At 30.0% G+C, this 17,526-nt stretch overlaps 3 protein-coding genes across 14 annotated transcripts in view; 1 reads left to right on the plus strand and 2 right to left on the minus strand.

Moving 5' to 3' along the window:
* Positions 1-4,077, plus strand: part of LOC145195475 (NACHT, LRR and PYD domains-containing protein 3-like) — a 95,084-nt gene extending 91,007 nt beyond the window's left edge. For all 11 annotated transcript variants that reach the window (XM_090076308.1, XM_090076316.1, XM_090076309.1 and 8 more), the window contains 2 exons: positions 205-234; positions 3,398-4,077. In XM_090076308.1, coding sequence (XP_089932434.1) covers positions 205-234; positions 3,398-3,969 — 602 coding nt within the window. In that variant the 3' untranslated portion in view covers positions 3,970-4,077. The remainder of the gene's footprint in view (positions 1-204; positions 235-3,397) is intronic.
* Positions 1-17,526, minus strand: part of LOC149893764 (ATP-dependent DNA helicase PIF1-like) — a 265,925-nt gene that overhangs the window by 202,809 nt on the left and 45,590 nt on the right. The gene's annotated exons all lie outside the window — the stretch shown is intronic.
* Positions 12,445-17,328, minus strand: LOC145194126 (uncharacterized). Of its 2 annotated transcripts, XM_090066475.1 has the most exons (4): positions 15,560-17,328; positions 15,217-15,313; positions 12,732-14,915; positions 12,445-12,646 (listed from the first exon to the last, which is right to left on the minus strand). In XM_090066475.1, the coding sequence occupies exons 3-4, from the start codon at positions 14,172-14,174 to the stop codon at positions 12,524-12,526; spliced, it is 1,566 nt and encodes a 521-aa protein (XP_089922601.1). In that variant the 5' UTR covers positions 14,175-14,915; positions 15,217-15,313; positions 15,560-17,328; the 3' UTR covers positions 12,445-12,523. The 2 variants fall into 2 exon arrangements, with proteins under 2 accessions (XP_089922601.1, XP_089922608.1); XM_090066482.1 differs by lacking the exon at positions 15,217-15,313 and having other exon boundaries at positions 16,996-17,328.

Below are 17,526 nucleotides of genomic sequence, written 5' to 3' on the forward strand. Positions count from 1 at the left end.
TTTAGCTAGTAAATGGAGTTTAATTAATATAGTAATATTGGTTGCTTATGCCAAAAAATATCAATTAACAAATTTCACTTTTTGAATTTTCGACGAGCCACAGGATAAACGATTTAAATTTATTTCCCCTTCCTTTTTTTATTTTCATTTCTAATTAAATAAGAAGTTTTTCTATATAATAAAATTTGATACTTTTTTTCTTAGATTTTCTACTAAAAGTTCGTCCGAGTAGTGGTAAGAGTTATTTATTATTTTAATTTGTTTAGGGAAGATTTTACGTGATCAATGCTTTAAAAATGCGATTGCTTTATTTTCAAGTACATTTCTTCGGTTCGTTTCCGTGCCACAAATTTAAAATAATTAATGAGTTCGACTACTTTTCTTCTCTCATTTGCAAAATACCATTTAGCATTTCTAGCTAAAAATGCTCCTTTTTCTATAAAAACAAGGGAAGAAACTCTTTTGAAGAAAGTTTCAAAAGCTGAAGGGAAGTAGTGAAGATTTTTATGACGTGAGTTTTTTCGGTCTGTTTTAGGAAGAAAATGACTCTCATGACTTTCAGTATATTGTAAAGATTCAGTATTTTACTAATTGTAGTGTAAATGATGTTATTATCAGTTGCGTTTATTATCTAAGTAGATGGATTGTTTTGTCAGTTTTATTTGATAGCCTCGTTCTATGATAAACTTTAGTTTTAACATATTTTCTATTTTCTGAGGTTTCCTTTTCAGTGTCAGTTTTATTACTTTGTTAAATTGTGAGAAAATAGTTATTAGTTATCAATTTGTTATGTATCAATAGGTAGAAGATAATTGTAAATGTTTATGTTGAAAAACTTTTATTTTCCTTGTAAATTTGAAACCGTAAACATTACTTGAAGTATTGCTTTCACTCATCCGTTAAAATTCTTTTTGAAAATCATTTTCACTGCGACAAAAGACCATCAGCAACTTTTTGACAAATAGAGTTATTTTACACTTGTGATTTACTTTACTAGCCTTCGAAAATTGACTTCGTTTGACCTTATCAGTAGATCAATTCAAGAGGGCGATACAGCCAAACAACCTCTTATTCTAGTTTTATGTAAACTCTTTTGTCTAAAAAACTTCTCTCTAAAAACACTCCTCCCCCACCCACTACTTCTCACCACTTGAAAAATAGGATGTTTGGTTAAAATAAATAGATAAGATAGCCCAGCAAGCACACAACGTTGAAATAGCGTTGATCGACGTTGATCAACGTTGTTTCAGCGTTGTGTGCTTTGCTGGGAGGGTAGTAGCTCCTTTTTCTCCTCTCAGCCAAGTCTCTAGTTATTTATTTTCTTGTAATCTATTTCTTTCAATAAAGAAAAAATAAGTTTACCGCTAAAATAAAGCGCATCGCTTTTGTTTCGACTCTAACAGTTCTATTCTGTATTTTTATCGACTTGTTGAACTTAATTTTTCCCTTTAAAAACGACACTTTGAATCTGAACTCAAAGTCGGCTTTATTTATCATGCAGTTTTTACCCCCTGAAAATGTAACAAGAGTTCAAAAAGATGAGTTTTTGATATCAGAGTTTTAATGTTTCAATTGAAAGTTACTTTAAGAAATTCTTTTTTATATTTAATATTTGAGGGGTGTAAGGAAAAATAGTATGTGATTTTTTAGAAATTTCAAAAAAAATATTTGGCGACGTTTTGTCATAATTTTGTAAAACAGATTGTTACTCGATGTTGGGTTTTTCAGAAATAAAAATATTAGGGGTGTGGCTGTAAAGAGCTGAAATGATCTTTTGATATTTCTAGAACTTTTGTAGCAGCAGCGAGACAAACCCTGTTTTTAAGTCTTAGAGAATATTTTTAATCACTTATTTCAACGCATCGTTTTGGATTTTACACTTTGCAGTTAATACATAAGCTTGTATCCAATGTGTACCATACGCGGATAGCAATATTTAAAAATCTACGAAAATTGAAATCTTTTTTGTAATAAGGTTGCAAAATATAGTCGAAAGAGATATAATGGCTCCCTTGGGATTGTAATATGCAATATATAGGAAATGTTTAAAGTACCTTCTGTTTATTTATACTATTACGATATTAATGATATTATTGTTTAATGATAATATTACGTTTAACGATGAAACGAAACAAATTATATAGAGCGTTGAACTAATCAGATTTTAGCAGACTTATTCAATATGTGGTCTTCTTTAGTCAGACTGACTGCTTTTCTTATGATATTGATTTAAATTTAAAAATGAAAAGCCGCACTTTAAAATTTCACTTATAAATAACATTTTTTACCTGCATTCTGTATATTATGACTTTTTTGGTTAACAGAAGCAAACTCTTCTGTTAACCAAAAGTCTCTCATAACTTTAGATAGAAAGATAAGAGTTGAGTTATAGATATTTTTATTATAATGCAAAAATTTCTCTATTTTTACAAAATTGAAATCAAGTATTTTTTGTTTGTTTAAAATACTAAAAAAAGTATAAAAGCTTCAATCGCATTCCTACTTTTAAGAATTGTGATGAGATGCTCAAATATTCTCAGGAAAAATGAGAATAAAAAGAATGTAGAGATTTTCAGGAGAACTGAGAATATGTAAAGCGTAATATGATAAACTGAGCCAAGAGAACGAATGCAAACTGTATTTCTAGATTCCACGTTCGAGTTTTCAATTACAACTAAATCCTCACTCTGTTTGATATTTTAAAACAACTCTGTGAGCAAGCGGACGTTTTTCAAATGAGAACATCGCCGCAGGAGTTGAGTTGTTTCATTGATGAAAATCGCAAACTTCTATGTGCATTTTCTTGTTGATTTCTGAACGAACGGCGTGAAAGAAGTGTTTATGATTTTGTTGTTATGTGTCATGTAGTTGTTAAAATTAGTTTTGAGCAGATTATATTTCTATTAGTTTGGATTTTAGAGAAAAAGCGATAAAAAGCTCTGTTAATTCAATTACTTTATGTCTCTTTGCCTAAAATTATAAATTTGAAATGTTTTAGTTTCTTTTTAAAATCAAATAGCGCGCTTTTTAATTCTTTTGGCTAAGTTTCTGATTGGCTTATTTGTTATTCGTATTTCTATTGGTAGAAGCGCAACCAAAGTTTGAGATTTGCGTACGACAAGTTTCAAAAAATATTTGGATTCTGTATTTCGCAAATTTTTTATTTGTTTAACAAATATTTAACAAATGAAAATTTTTTTTTTGAAATTTGTTTTCTTTTGGACTGTTTTAATCTCTTTGATATAAAAATAAAATCCACATATTTATTAAACACGATATTGCGTTTTCTAATTTTTCAAATTTTATCTTGATTAATTTTTTGTTGCAAACAAATAAATATTAACAATAATATTAGTATTGATAATAATATTAATATGCTATTTTTCTTCATATGAAGGTCTTTCTTCAGTTGATCGAAAGTTGTTCTTGGAATGCTTCTTTGAAGCGCAGGCGTCGATTACAGAGGACTTGAAAAGATCAATTAATGAACATCGTTGGGGGATTGTTATAAAAAATGGAAAAACTGCTATTGAAGTTTCACATGAGAAATATTTCATGCAGAAATTTTGTGACGCAGGATGCAAGTTGAATCATTTATGGGTTGATAAAAATATTTTATCTGAGGATGAGAAAAAACTTGTCATTTTAAGTTCGACCAACGTTCGTGATGTCAATTTAAATCATCCAGTGAAGATCGATGGATGGACACCGACACATAAAATTGAATGGTTGCGGATAAGCACCAACTATACTTTCGTATCAAAGAACGAGTTCGAAGGTTTCTTTCTTCCGTGGATTCGACTCACTGATGAATTAAATATTTACCTTCACGACGACACGAACTTCATCGACGATATTTGCGAATGGCTTCGTGGTTCGAATTTCAGGAGGTTGATGATTTCTACCGACAACAGTGGAGAATGTTTTAACAACATCGAAGAGTTTAAAGAAACACGAAAAAATGTTTAAAATGTTAAATAAAAAATAAATACAACTGCAAATATGTAAAAAGTATATGTAATACAAGAATGTTTTTATAACTTCGAAGAGTTGAAAAAGTTGAAGTGATACGAAATACGTTTGATTGTTTAAATATTTTTAATATGTTAAATAAAAATGTAAAATGTATAAGTAAATGCAAGAATTATTTATGAAATAAAATGTTAAGTAATTTTAAAAAGAAAAAAAACAATTTTCTTATAAAATATGAAAAGTGGAAAAAAAATGGAACGATCTTCATTTTTATTTGGAGTTTTTGTTGCAAATATTTGTTGTTTATTAAAACTTAAAAATGTTTTGTTAAATTCTTCAGAAAATCACAAAAATAGAATAAAATGATAATAATTTAATGTAATAATAATAATTGAAATGTAAAAAGATTACCTTGGTTTTATTGTCGTTGTCAATGGTGACAGTTAAAAAAAATCGAGTTTTTAAGATGAGATTCGAAATTTTTTGAGAACGGAAAGTTTTTTTTATTAGTTGTTAAGAAGTAAAAAAAAAATTGGAATTTGGAAAATTGAAAAAAAGTTCGAACGGTAGACATTTTTTTTTTCTCAAAGGAAGATAATAGCTTAAAAATTCTTTATTTGTAAAAAAATACTTGAATTTTATTAGATAATTTGTTTCGTGAAATTTTTGGTTGTTTTCTAATGAAGTTTTTTTCAACTCTAATCATTTATATTAACTGATTTCATTTTTCATACAATTTATACTTGCCGTTTCCATAGTAATTAAATTTATCTTAAGTGAAAAAAGTCTGAAAAAAATTTTGTTCAAGATAGGTCTCAAAGAGGTATGGGGCATACTCTAATTTCTAGAATGTCGATAATGATCTTGAATGAGGATGATTTGCAAAAAGTTTCTGACAAAAAATCCCGCCCCTGACCCCTAACTGGCCTATTCCTAGAACAACGTCTTCTAAAAGTCTGAAAATTTTTTTTGCTTATTCCAAAAACAAGATCGATATTTGTAGGTCAACTATTTGTTTTTACTGTCTATCATTATTTTGTTTTAACAATTGTAATGTTTATAATTTAATCATTAACTGATATCGATTAAATCTCTGTAGTTTTTAGGAGTTGGACTAATTACATCACTATTTAATGTCATTATTTTGTTTTTATTTACAGATTTTAGAGAGAAACGAGCACGCTGCTCAAAGCGTAAGGCAATTGACCGTAATGAGCCAGCTGTTGTTTTTACGAGCAAGAGCAAATTTAAGATGTATTCATTGTTCCTTTTTATTAAAAGAACTTCCATCGAGAGAAATAGAAAGAAAAAAAAAATGACAGAGTTATTTTTAGCACTACAATATAACGCTAAATTAGTAAAAGCAAAAAAAAAAAATAATAGTAAATAACTTTAAGACAAAGTATCGTTATTTTATTTATCATTCTATTTCGTTAAATGTTAATTATTATAACACATTTATTACATATTTTTGTCTGTTTAAAAGTTTAATTAATTTTCAATGTTACTTTTTTGCATCTTGCAAAAAAAAACAAAAAAGTATATTTAGTTTAAGAATTGCATCTTGAATTTAATATATTTTATTGTTCTTTGTAGGTTTACCACTTTAAACTGGTGAACCTGGAAAGAACAATAAAGTATATTTAATTCAAGAAGCAATTGATTTCAAATGTCTCAAAGAACAACAATTTGGTATTGACATTCCCATTGTTGCTTATACAGAACATGGGTTCTTTAATTTAAAAGTTGTATAATATAAAGTAATAACTCCATCGGTGATTTTTTTTGTGTGTAAAAAGTCTTCTTAGAACGAATAGAAATCCAACTGCGTTATTGGTACTTTTAAGAATCATTTTTGAGTCCACGATTAGGATGAATTACTGACGGCCCTGCTCTTGAGATTTATAAAACATTTCCAAATCATAAAAAAACTCTTGTAAAACTAAAATCATTAAAAAATAATCACGGTGAAATCTTTTAGGTTGCCGTAAAAGCAACTAGTTAACATTTATATTTAGATTTATCATAGTTAAAGAATTCCAGTTAATTAAAATTTCTTGATTTAACTTGAAACTTAAACATGTTTAGAACGAAACAAACATCGTTGGGTAACTGGCAGTACCTCGTAACCATCCGATCCTTGGTACATGGATTTTTTGAAAATGTCATGAGTTGCTCCATTAATGATATCAAGATTATTCAGATATTTCACTAAGTTTACTAACATAGCATTCCTCCTCTCAGTGACTCTTTTAGTAAACGAGTCAACTAGCTCTTGACTAAAGGTGTTTTTCTGGCTTTTTAGCTGCTTGAAAATGAACTTCAGAATGCCATCAGATGAGAGCAAATTCGAATCTCTTCTGCAAAGTACCTCAGCACCAACCTTGATTGGTTCTAAAGCATTTAATAGATTTTGTAAGGTGGTAAATTCAGACTCAGAAATCATAATATCGCTTGATAACTCAATCAGTGAAATTTGAATACATTTCTTAAGGGTAATAAATCTTGAAATCATTTCTAGTTAGCTGTTCCGACGTGTCTTAGAGTCTAAGATTAGCTACAGCTTCTTTCCAAACTCAAACTGGACATGCTTTTGCAGAATCATGTCATTTTTAACTGGAGACTTTCGAAACAATCTGACACATTTTCTGACCTTGTTGATGAGTTCTGTGACATCCTCCCTGATCATTGGAAGAGCTGATGCACCTGCTTCTGCTGAAACTTCTAATCCTCCTTTCTCATCACTGTCATCATCCTCTTGGTCCTCTTCTAGAATAGTGACTTGCTCAGGTGTGCCATTATCTTCTTTCCTAGATTGCCTATATAGAACATCACAGAAAGCCAAGTGGATTCCATGTGCGAGGCACAGCTGATGGTCTGGTAAAATTGAGCTACCAAAGTTTTTCATTACAGCAGCTCTGTCTGTGGTTACTGCAATAATATCACAGGCAAAACGTAGCCCAAATTCTTTCAGTTTCTTGTCAACAATTACAAAAAATTTCTCTGCTGGCATAGACCCATGTACCCTGATCATTCCAAGGATCCAATAATCACCTTTCATATGAACATTTTTGTTCATATATCTTCTGCTTCTTAATGAAGTATACTCATCAAGGGTTGAGCTAACTTTGTGACTATTAAAACTTCTCTTTTCACTTACACAACAGAACTAGATATACAAAGTTTGATGACATCGAAAAAGCAGCGCATAATTGGTTTTGCATGCATGGCTGACGAGATAACAATACGCGGAGAAATTTTATTTTGAGGAGAAAGACAAACTTCCAAAGAGAAATGCACATGCAACTAATGCATCAAGTTTGTTTAATCGTTTGTTTGAGCAAAAGAGAAGTGAGTCTATAGATGAGGAAAATTTGACAGATAATGAATCTAATCAGGAGCAAGTACAACAATTTACTTCCTTGTCACAAGAGCTCGAGTTCTCCATCAGAGAGACAGCCAAAGGGGTTTCACCAAAGAAATAAAAAATAGAACTAACTTCCAAACTAACGCTCAAAGAAATGGCTGTATTTGAGCTAACAAAAAAACGAACAAGCAACTTAGATTTGTTGCACACGCCTTTGAAGTCAATCCAAGTAACAAGTGTGGGGGGTGAAAGGTCATTTTCTGCAAGTGGTCTATTTGTCACTAAACTAAGGTCAAGGTTAAATAATGAAACACTTAATGCTTTATGTTTTTTACATGCTTATTGTCTTAAGAAACGTAAAATTAACCATTAAAAAGACTTATTTGTTTGTTGTTCAGTTGTATTCAATGTACGTATATGACGTTGTTGCTATATAAATTTATGTTTTTGCTGCTGTTGTTCCCCTGAAATATATATAATAAATAAATACACTAGAAAACCGGAATTCCCTAATACAAACTTAAATGACGTTTTTACAACTGCACCATGAAGTCGGTGGGAAAAATTATCAGATAAAAAAATAATTGTCAGATTTTTTTTTTCTTTACAAATTTTTAATTTTCTTATAGTTAATAAAATTCTATCATCTATTAAGTCCCTTCATCAATCCAAACCAAATCTGAAACAAGGATGAATAAAACCAGATGAGACGCAGTATTTCATCCTTATTTGGATTTTTTTCCTGGGCTAAAAGAAAAACCAACAGCAAGAATATGTTCTTCATCAACGACCTGATGTAAACAATCCTTGCGAAAGAAAAGTACCAGAAAGCAAAAGATTAAAAAACAAAAAAGCAAAAGATTAAAAAACAAAAAATAAAGAAGTGACACGCACCCAAAACGCAAAAAGCTCAAAATATCAAGGTAAAATCATTAAGGAGGAATATTTTTGAAAAATTTCTTAAAACCAATGAAAAAGCTTAAGAATTCTTCACTTGTTGCTCTTCCGAAATAATTCATTGTGATGATGAATGCTTCGGAACAAACAAGTTTTTTAGAGAGCAGAAAAGGTTTTACCATCAGCGACGCTGTCACCAAAAGTCAAAACGTAAGACAACTGAATGAAGGTTGATATAAGGAGACGATGTAGGAATTATTCGGAATAAAGCTCTGTATGAGCATCAAAGTTCACTCAAGTGCTAAATCAGAAGAAAGTATTTTATTTAATGTTTGCGAAGAACGAACCGTACGGAGCCAATTCACTGCGTATCATTCTAAACACGAAATAAAATTTTTATTTTTCAAGTTTGTTTTTAAATTTTTGTCAAAAGACGAAAATTTAAAAACAAACTTGAAAAACAAAAAATTTATTGATTTAATCAAAAGTTTCAGGTATCAGAATCATCATTTCTTGCATTAAAACTTTAATACAACGATTTTAAACTAGAAAAACTTGCTAGAAAAGAAAAATTTAGAACAGAAAAACCCAGATACGAAATTACCAAGAAAAGAATTAAAATTTAATTAAAATCTTCTTGCTGATTTGTTGAAAACGACTCGATGACGTCAGTTTTCTGCTTAAAAATGATGGAAATGAAGTAAAAAGAAAATTTTTTTTTTTTAAAAATGTCAGAGAAAAAAAGTTTCATAAACAAGTCAGTTTCCACATGAGTTTACAGATTTTCCTAATGATTAATTCTTTGAGTTGCAATTCGATTAAACTTAATTTAAAAACAACATCTAAGTTTTGATTTTTCCGTCTTTAACGTAAACACTTTGCGGAAACTGTTTAAACTGCGAGTTATGGCTAAAGCAAAATGCAAAATCCAAAAATGTCAGTAATTTTAAGCAACTTCAAAAATGCTGTTTTTATGAAAAATATTTTTTCTAATACGAATAGTAAATCATTCTTTTACGAATGATAAATAATAAATAAATAATTATATCTTGTTATTTTCTTTCTTTTATATTTTTTTAAGTCTGTAAATAAGTTCCAATTTGCTTTCATTTTAACAAGGAAATAAAAAAATGTACGCGGAGTTACAAATGCAAGCAAAGATTTTATTTTATCAAACAAGTAAAAATGAAAGTTTTTTATTGGTCAAAATTGAAAACGGTCGCTGCATAATCGTTTCCAGTACACACGTTATAATCAAAATTTTAGTAATTAAAAAACTCGGTTTTATAAATTTATTTCTTGCTTTTTAAAGGCGCAAGAAGTCAACTATCAAAAGTTAAATAAAATATCTTAGGTAAGGGAGAGGGGGGCACATTAGGACACTTTTTTAAAAAGATATTACAGATTTCATACTGTTTGACAAAAAATTAAATTTTTGGCTGAAAAAGGTAATTTAGGTATTCGTTCTTCAAAAAAAAGCAAAGTCGAGCTAGTTCAAATAATTTTTTTTTTTTTTCTTAAAATCGAAGCTACCAATTGTTTTTTTCTTGCAAAACAAATTTGACGCATGTTCTTAACTGAAAAATGACGTATGTTCTTAACAATAATATACCTGTAACAAGAAATATTTCTAAAAAATAAAAGCCTTTCAAGGCTTTGGTCCGGTTTATTGAAAAGTGTAGGAGAACGGCTGGAATGCAAAAACAAGACAAATAACTGCAAATGAAAATAATAACTAATTTTGTTCTTTTTTAGAAAATTAAGAAAAATAAATTAAACTTTTGTGCCAACACTGACATGACATGTCACATGTTATTGCATGTAAAGGTTAAATTTTGTTATGAGGATTACAGTTCTTATGAAAAAAAAAGAAGGTAAAGAGTGTTGTTTGTAAATATATATTTTGTTTACTTTGAATCTTTTTAAATTTTCTCGCATCATTTTTAAAATTTTTGTTTGCACACGTTTATTGTTTGCATATATGCTTTTTTGATATGTATGTGTATGTGGTAATAAGTGCTTTATAGTTGTTTTATCAATGTGTTTTTATAACAATGTGAAGTGTTTTTTTATTGTTTGTGAATGTGTTAATATGTGTTATATAATTGTTTTAAAAATGTGTTTAAATATGTATATAAGGTATATATTTAACCTTATATACATATTTAAACACATTTATTGTGTTTATAGTTGGTACATATGTTTATATTATGTTGTTTCCATGTTTTTAAAGTACTGTGACTTGGTAAACATCTACCTGAAAATCAATTATTGTATTTTAGAGAAGGAGCAGAACAAATGGCTTAAGATTGTGCAGCTCAACGTGGTATGCACCTAACAGCATGGTTTAAGTTAAATACTGAAAATGAAAGAGCACATTGCTATTCTTATGTAGACATTCCTTATCATTTTATATTTGATGATAAACATTGTAAATGGAAGGTTAGATAAAGGGGTGGTAATAAGGTGATAGTAAGAATGTATAAAAATAATCCAACTGGAGAATTGTTTTTTCTTAAACTGTTACTTTTGCAAGCAAAAGGAGCAACATCTTGGGAGGATGTGATGAACCCAATAAACATAAACCTCTTGATAAAGGCTTTATTCAACAATAATATACTTATCTAAAGATACAAGAGTTTTAAATATAACACAAAAAGTTCATAACACAAAAAGTTCATAACACAAAAAGTTCAAAAACAATATAAACACTAAGAATCACAACAATTTTCCCATCTATATAGAAAAGACACTAGCTTCGTCAGTTTAGTATAAAGTCATCAAATTTTGCAGGAACTTTGCAAGTTCTTGTAGAACGTCGCAAAACGTCAGTAGATGACTCATTTATTGGTTTATTGACTTCGACACTTATTTCCGATGCAATTTTCGGTGATGGGCTTTTATTTACATTAAACACTTCCGCAGTTGCATTATCATGAGATTCAATAATTCTATTCTCGTTGATATTACAAGACTTTTCTTGTGGGGCAGAGTATGGTGCAAGATCTTGAAGTGAAACAGTTGATTCTCTTCCATCCGGGTAACGAATATTAGCATATGTTGGGTTTACATCCACTAATTCGACTTTATCAACAAGATTATCGTTTTTGTTTGTTCGCACAAAACGTCTAAGAAAAATGGGACCAGGAGTTAACCATGAGGGTAATGAAGTTCCACATGATGAACGCCGAGGGAAACTAAATAATCTCTCATGGGGTGTACAATTAGTTGCAGTTGATAATAACGAACGTAGTGAGTGAAGGGCATCGGATAGAACAATCTCCCAATTTCTAACATCTAGGTTGTGGGTTTTTAGTGCCAAACAAATATTTCTCCAAATCAACCCATTGTACCTCTCAACTTGTCCATTACTGATAGGATGATATGGAGTGGAATTACTTGTTGCAATTCCTTTCTGAGTCAGGTAAGATTTTAGTTCATTAGATATGAATGACGAGCCTCTGTCAGAATGAATGTAAGTTGGAAAACCACAAAAAGAGAATATTTGGTCTAAACATTTCACAACGGTTGTTGAACTGATATCTGGACACGGGATTGCAAATGGATACCGAGAATATTCATCAATAGCTGTAAATAAATACTTATTTCTAGAATTCGATGGCAATGGTCCTTTAAAATCTATACTTAGACGATCCATTGGACGTATCGATTTGATTAACTCACTGACATTTGCAGATCGATAAAACTTTGGTTTTAATTCTGAACAAATATGGCAGTTAGAGCAAATTTTCTTGACCTCTTCGGTGGAAAAAGGTAAGTTCTTAGATTTAACAAAGTGAAGCATGCGAGTGACTCCTGGATGACATAAACAGTAGGGCATCCCGTACTTTTCAACATTTGTTAAAAAAGTTGGCCCTAAGGATTTTTTTGCCATTAGGTGCACACATTAAGAAAATACAAAATTTTTTTTACCAGAATAAATGCATCATTTGCAAAAACAGGCCTTAATTTTTCAAAATTTGATTGAACTGGGGAGGGGGACCAAAAATCACATATGTCTAAGAACATCCCATATAGACGGTGAAAATTTTTTTTTTTATGTTTTAACATTTTTTCATTAAAGTAAATAGAGAACAGTTTTAAAATTTAGAAGTAATGCACACGCCCCCCCCCCCCTCCTTTGCCTATAAAAAATTTCTTAAGTGCTTGTTTTACACCATAAAATCAAAAACACAAATGAACACAAGTTAAAGTTGAAATGAAACTCATAACTCTATCTTTCTAATATATTACATCAGAGATACTAAAAATGATAAAAAATATAAGTTAAACTAAAATGAGGTCCTGCTTGCTGTTAAAACGAGGAATTATTGCTCTATTTTCTGCTCTAGCACGAATAAATCCATCGCGCCTCTCAAAACCAAACACTGTTTCAGAAGCTGCAGTTACCTTAAAAAAAAAACACATTTTAAGAAGATTTTTTGAAAGTTTCTATTGATTAACATATTATTAAGTATAAGGAAAAACCCTTTACCTCTTTAACTGCTCTCTCAACTCCTTGTGTGTGAACAGGGAAATACGGAACTACCATAGGACAATCCACAATCATTTCTAGCTCACTTATGTTCATTTTACAGGTTAAGATGGGTTCATAAGCCTCTTCCCATGTTATAAGCTCTGTTAATATGGTTGCATCCAAGTTTAAATAAGGAAGCTTGTATGTTCTGGTAGCTAGATTTCCCATTTCCAAATTTTTTCTAATTTCCAGAACTTTATTGACAGCAAATTCTCTTTCAATTTTATTTTCGCTGCAGAGTAATGTTTGCAATAGAATTTCGGAATGAGAATTCCATGCAGAAGATCTCACACACTTTTCAATAATCATTTGTACAAGTTCATCTTGAAGTTTTATTAGAGTGAGTTGGTTCAAGATGTGTCGTGGCCCTTCTATCCAACTATGCTTCACTTTAATTTGGAACCACATAGGGAAGTAAACTGATACATGAAATTTAACAATTAACTCTAGATTTTTTAGGTCATCCCCCTCTAACCCATGCTTGCTTACCCACAATAAAAGCAAGGAAGAACCTGTATTGAGCCACCTTGAATGGACTAAAGTACCTGGTTTTTGGTTAGCCAAATCTTCAGTAAGAGTTCCATTAATTACTGTCTGGCATATTTTATAGGCATATTTCTGATCTGAAGATAACTCTTTTACTATTTCTTCAGGAAGTTCAATTAGACCAGGACCTATAGATATTGGCTTAAAACTGTAATTTCTTTCCATTTCAGTAATCTTTGTAAGCAACTTCCCAATGGGTCCAGAAAATCCTGTCTTTGAGGTTGTCTTACCATCAAGCTCTTCTATTAAATGTCGAATACAAAGTTCATTTGTGTGAAGAGAACATATTAGCCATCCTAATTTTCTTTCTAATCTAGTTTCTAAATAATGGATAACACCTCCAATATGACCTGTATTTGTTGCCGTGCTATCACAACCAATGAATTTTAAGCTATTTTTTACCCCATGCAAATTACACCACTGAAATATTTTTTTTGCAATATGTTCAGCAGGTTTAATTTTTGATTTTTTGGGTATTTCTTCTTTGGTTAAATGATGAAGATATTTACCATATTCATCAGTTGAAGTATAGTGATCTTCCTTTTGAACTGAAGGATAAAATTTTTTAGTTTCATCATTAAATGTCAATACATTTGTTTTGTCACTTCTTCCATCAAAAAGAATGCAAGAAATATCTTCACTTCTAAATCTATTTTCTCCAATATTCTGACACTCTGACATAACTTTATCTTTGGCTCTATGCACTTTGTTTTTGTCTAATAACAAATAAATAGCTGATTCTGGGACAATTTTAGCCTCCACCAAATCTTTTAAAAATCCTGAAGCAATAGCAGCAGCAGCAGTGTTTGAAACTTCATACCTAATTGCAGCAATAGCTGTATTTTGTATCTTCATATAATTTCTCTTTAATTTAATATCCTCGCTTTTATCTAGTACATGAGAACTTTCTTTGTTATAAGAACACTCTAACTCACTGTTTGACCACTCTTCTTCGTCAGTAAAATTTTCCAAAAACTCATCATGTTTTTTTCAAATAGCAACTATTTACCATCTTCTTTTTTTTGAACTTTTTCAGATTATGTTCTTTTTTACTGCTTCGCTCAATTGCTTTTCGCTTCCTTTTAACCTCTTTATAATCTTTTGATCCTATCATAACTTGAGCTTTGTCCCCCTTTTTGTTTCTTTGTGATTGAATAAATTCTAACTCTATCAAGGGAATCCTTGCTGATTTTTCACATTTACAGTTAATATGAACTTTTCTCTCACATCCCAGACAACTTGATTCATTACAGTAAAGAATTTCACATTTACATTTAGTTATATCAAACAGTCGTGACATAGAATCCATTATGTTGTTAATTTTTTCCTTTTTGGTTAATCTTTTTCGGCAAATATCCTGAACATCACAATAACTTTTTTTGATCTTTCTGTCAATGGACTTATCTGTAAATATTACTGGAGAAGAAAAATCTGAATTTGCTTTTTTCCATTGATTAACAACTTCCAATCTTGTCTCCCTAATCAAATCATCCAATGGATATATCTTCTTTTCTGACAACTCTTTAAGCAGTATAGCTTTACGAAGAACAGCACCAAGAGTTGGTAGCTCAGATGGAATAAAGTCTCTTCCTTTTCCTGGAGATAAAATATTATCATACTATATATAGTTTTTAATTAATTATTATTATTACTCTTATTATTATTGTTGATAAAATGGTTACTGTTCATAATGTTGTTGATGATAAAACTTTATAGAAGGAAATGTATTCATGATTCAATACTAATGATAATAGTAATAAAATAAATTAATAACATTATATGATATAATTGTCGTGAATATAATATTATCTTTGTATTACAAATATTATTTTAGTAACATTACTAAAATAATATTAATAATATATAGAAAATATTATATTCACAACAATTTTATTACCTATTAAGTCGGACATTACTGTGCTTGCTTTTTTTCTTGTTTTTATACCACTCATTGCTTATTATATATTTTATATCACGAATATATGACAATATGACTGAAAAGTAAAATAAAGTATTGAAAAATGCTTTAAAACAGGGGTGGCCACAACTTTTTTGATAAGGGCCAAAGTTAGCTTTTCAACTGTTAAATGGGGCCGGAGATTTTTAATAATATAGTTTTTTAAAAATATTGATTTGCAAAGGAATAACACTAAAACACACATATTTACTAGCTAACAACATATGCTGGTCAAAAGGCTATTAGGTATAATACAAATTATAGTTTATTGGTAATCACGAACCTGCCTTTTTTTCACAATACTTTTAACGTCAATAGGCAACTGACTGGTTGCGATTCTTAATGTATTCTGCAAGTTAGTATCTGTCAGTACAGATCTTGTTTTGCATTTTGCAAATTTCATACGAGAAAAAACACTTTCACACAAACAAGACACCCATCATTTTTGCATTGTTGACTAAGTTGGTGTACTTATTTTGGTCAAGATTTTTGTAAAATAACAATAAACTTTGTTTATTATATGCTTCTCTCAAAGCATCGCTGCATTGAAGATCAATTAACTTCATTTGGAATTTATCTGGTACAGCTTCAATATCAGCAGAGAATGGCACTGTGAACAATTGGATTTTGTCTGCATGATTCTTAACATCTGCAAACTTTTTTGAAAATCTTGTTTTCAATTCAGCAATACAGGTAACAAATTTTGCTGTGTTTCCAGGATTCACCTCACCCAAAGTTGGAAAATGACTCAAATTTCCAGTTCTTAACTGCTACTCCCACAAAGTTAATTTCAACTGAAAAGCTAGAATAAGGTTGTACATTTTTCCAATTAATTGATCTTTTCCTTGGAGTTCTTTGTTAAGTATATTGTAATGTTGGGTCAAGTCTACTAGAAATGCAAATTTTTCAATAAACTCTTTTTCTTTTAGCTCTGGTGGATAATCTTTGTTGATAATTTTGAAAAATCCAAACTATTTTGTCTCAAATCATAAGTTCTTTTCAGTATATTACCTCTAGAAAGCCATCTCACCTCAGTATAAGAAAGCAGACCACCATATTCAGAGTCATTTTCAGCAAGAAAAGCCTCAAATTGCCTACTTCCTAATGCACTGGACTTAATGCTGTTTATTGCTTTAACTACTACAGACATTACATTTTCCACATCCATAGTCTTTGCTGTTAAATTTTGCTGATGAATAATACAAATAATGACAAGATGTTTTCTGCCATTTCATTTCTCAGTCTGGAAACAACACCAATTTTTTTTCCAATCATTGAGCTGCCACCATCTGATGTAATTGAAATTAATCTGTTGTAAGTCAAGTTGAACTTTTTAAAAACTTTCTTCATGGCAAGAAAAATGTCTTCTCCTGTTGTTTTGCCTTGCATAGGATAGATGTCAAGTAGCTCTTCAGTAACAAGAAAATCATTATCAATACCACGAATAAAAATAGCTAATTGAGCAGTTTGTGATATATCAGTTGATTCATCAATAGCTATTGAATAATACTGAAATGCTTTTATTTTTTCAGTCAATGACAAACTCAGATCATCAGCAATATCACATGTTCTTCGTGTAATTTTTTGTCTTGAGAGGGAGATATTATTTAAAATTTTCAATTTTTCAGGACAAATGTTTTTGAACACAATTTCAAGAGATTCCTTAATAATTTCCCCATCACTGAATGGTTTACAATTTTTAGCTAAAAGAAGACTCACTTCATAACTTGCAATAGCAGCATTTTCTGTTTCAGTGTTGCCCCTTTTTAACAAATCTTGTTGTTCAAATCACTTGTTTTTCAATTTAATTGATTTTTCTTTCCGCACCTTGTTGACAAACTGATTATAAGCTTTTGAATGCTTTGTATCATGGTGCCTCCTTAAATTATATTCTTTGCACACTGCAACCGATTCATTACATATTAAACATACTAGCACTGAATTACATTCAACAAAAAAGTATTTAGTTTGCCATTCATCATTAAATAAACGACATTCTTTGTCGATTTTTCGTTGTTTTGATTTTGAAGATGCCATTTACAATTAAAAAACGCAAATGGTAATTGCCGGCAGTGCCGGAAATTAATCCTGCGATTAATTGCCGGCAGGATTTTTTTAATACATTTTTAATTATTTAAAGCGATTGTTTTTTTACAAAAAATGTTTTAAAATTTATTAATTTGTAAATTTAAATATTATATAATTTACTAATATTTTGTGTTTATAGTTTTTTTTATTATCTTTACAATT

Source organism: Hydra viridissima, unplaced genomic scaffold (genome assembly GCF_058129835.1).
Source record: "Hydra viridissima isolate aposymbiotic clone 2 unplaced genomic scaffold, HvirCarnegie_v1 scaffold_1, whole genome shotgun sequence".
NCBI classification, from domain to species: domain Eukaryota; kingdom Metazoa; phylum Cnidaria; class Hydrozoa; order Anthoathecata; family Hydridae; genus Hydra; species Hydra viridissima.

Excerpts from the sequence above, each read along its gene's own strand:
- LOC145194126 (XM_090066482.1), bottom strand. The coding sequence starts at position 14,174 with ATGAAGATACAAAATACAGCTATTGCTGCAATTAGGTATGAAGTTTCA. Across the intron at positions 12,647-12,731 it reads TTGAGAGAGCAGTTAAAGAG|GTAACTGCAGCTTCTGAAAC; the intron begins GTAAAGGGTTTT and ends TTTTTTTTTAAG.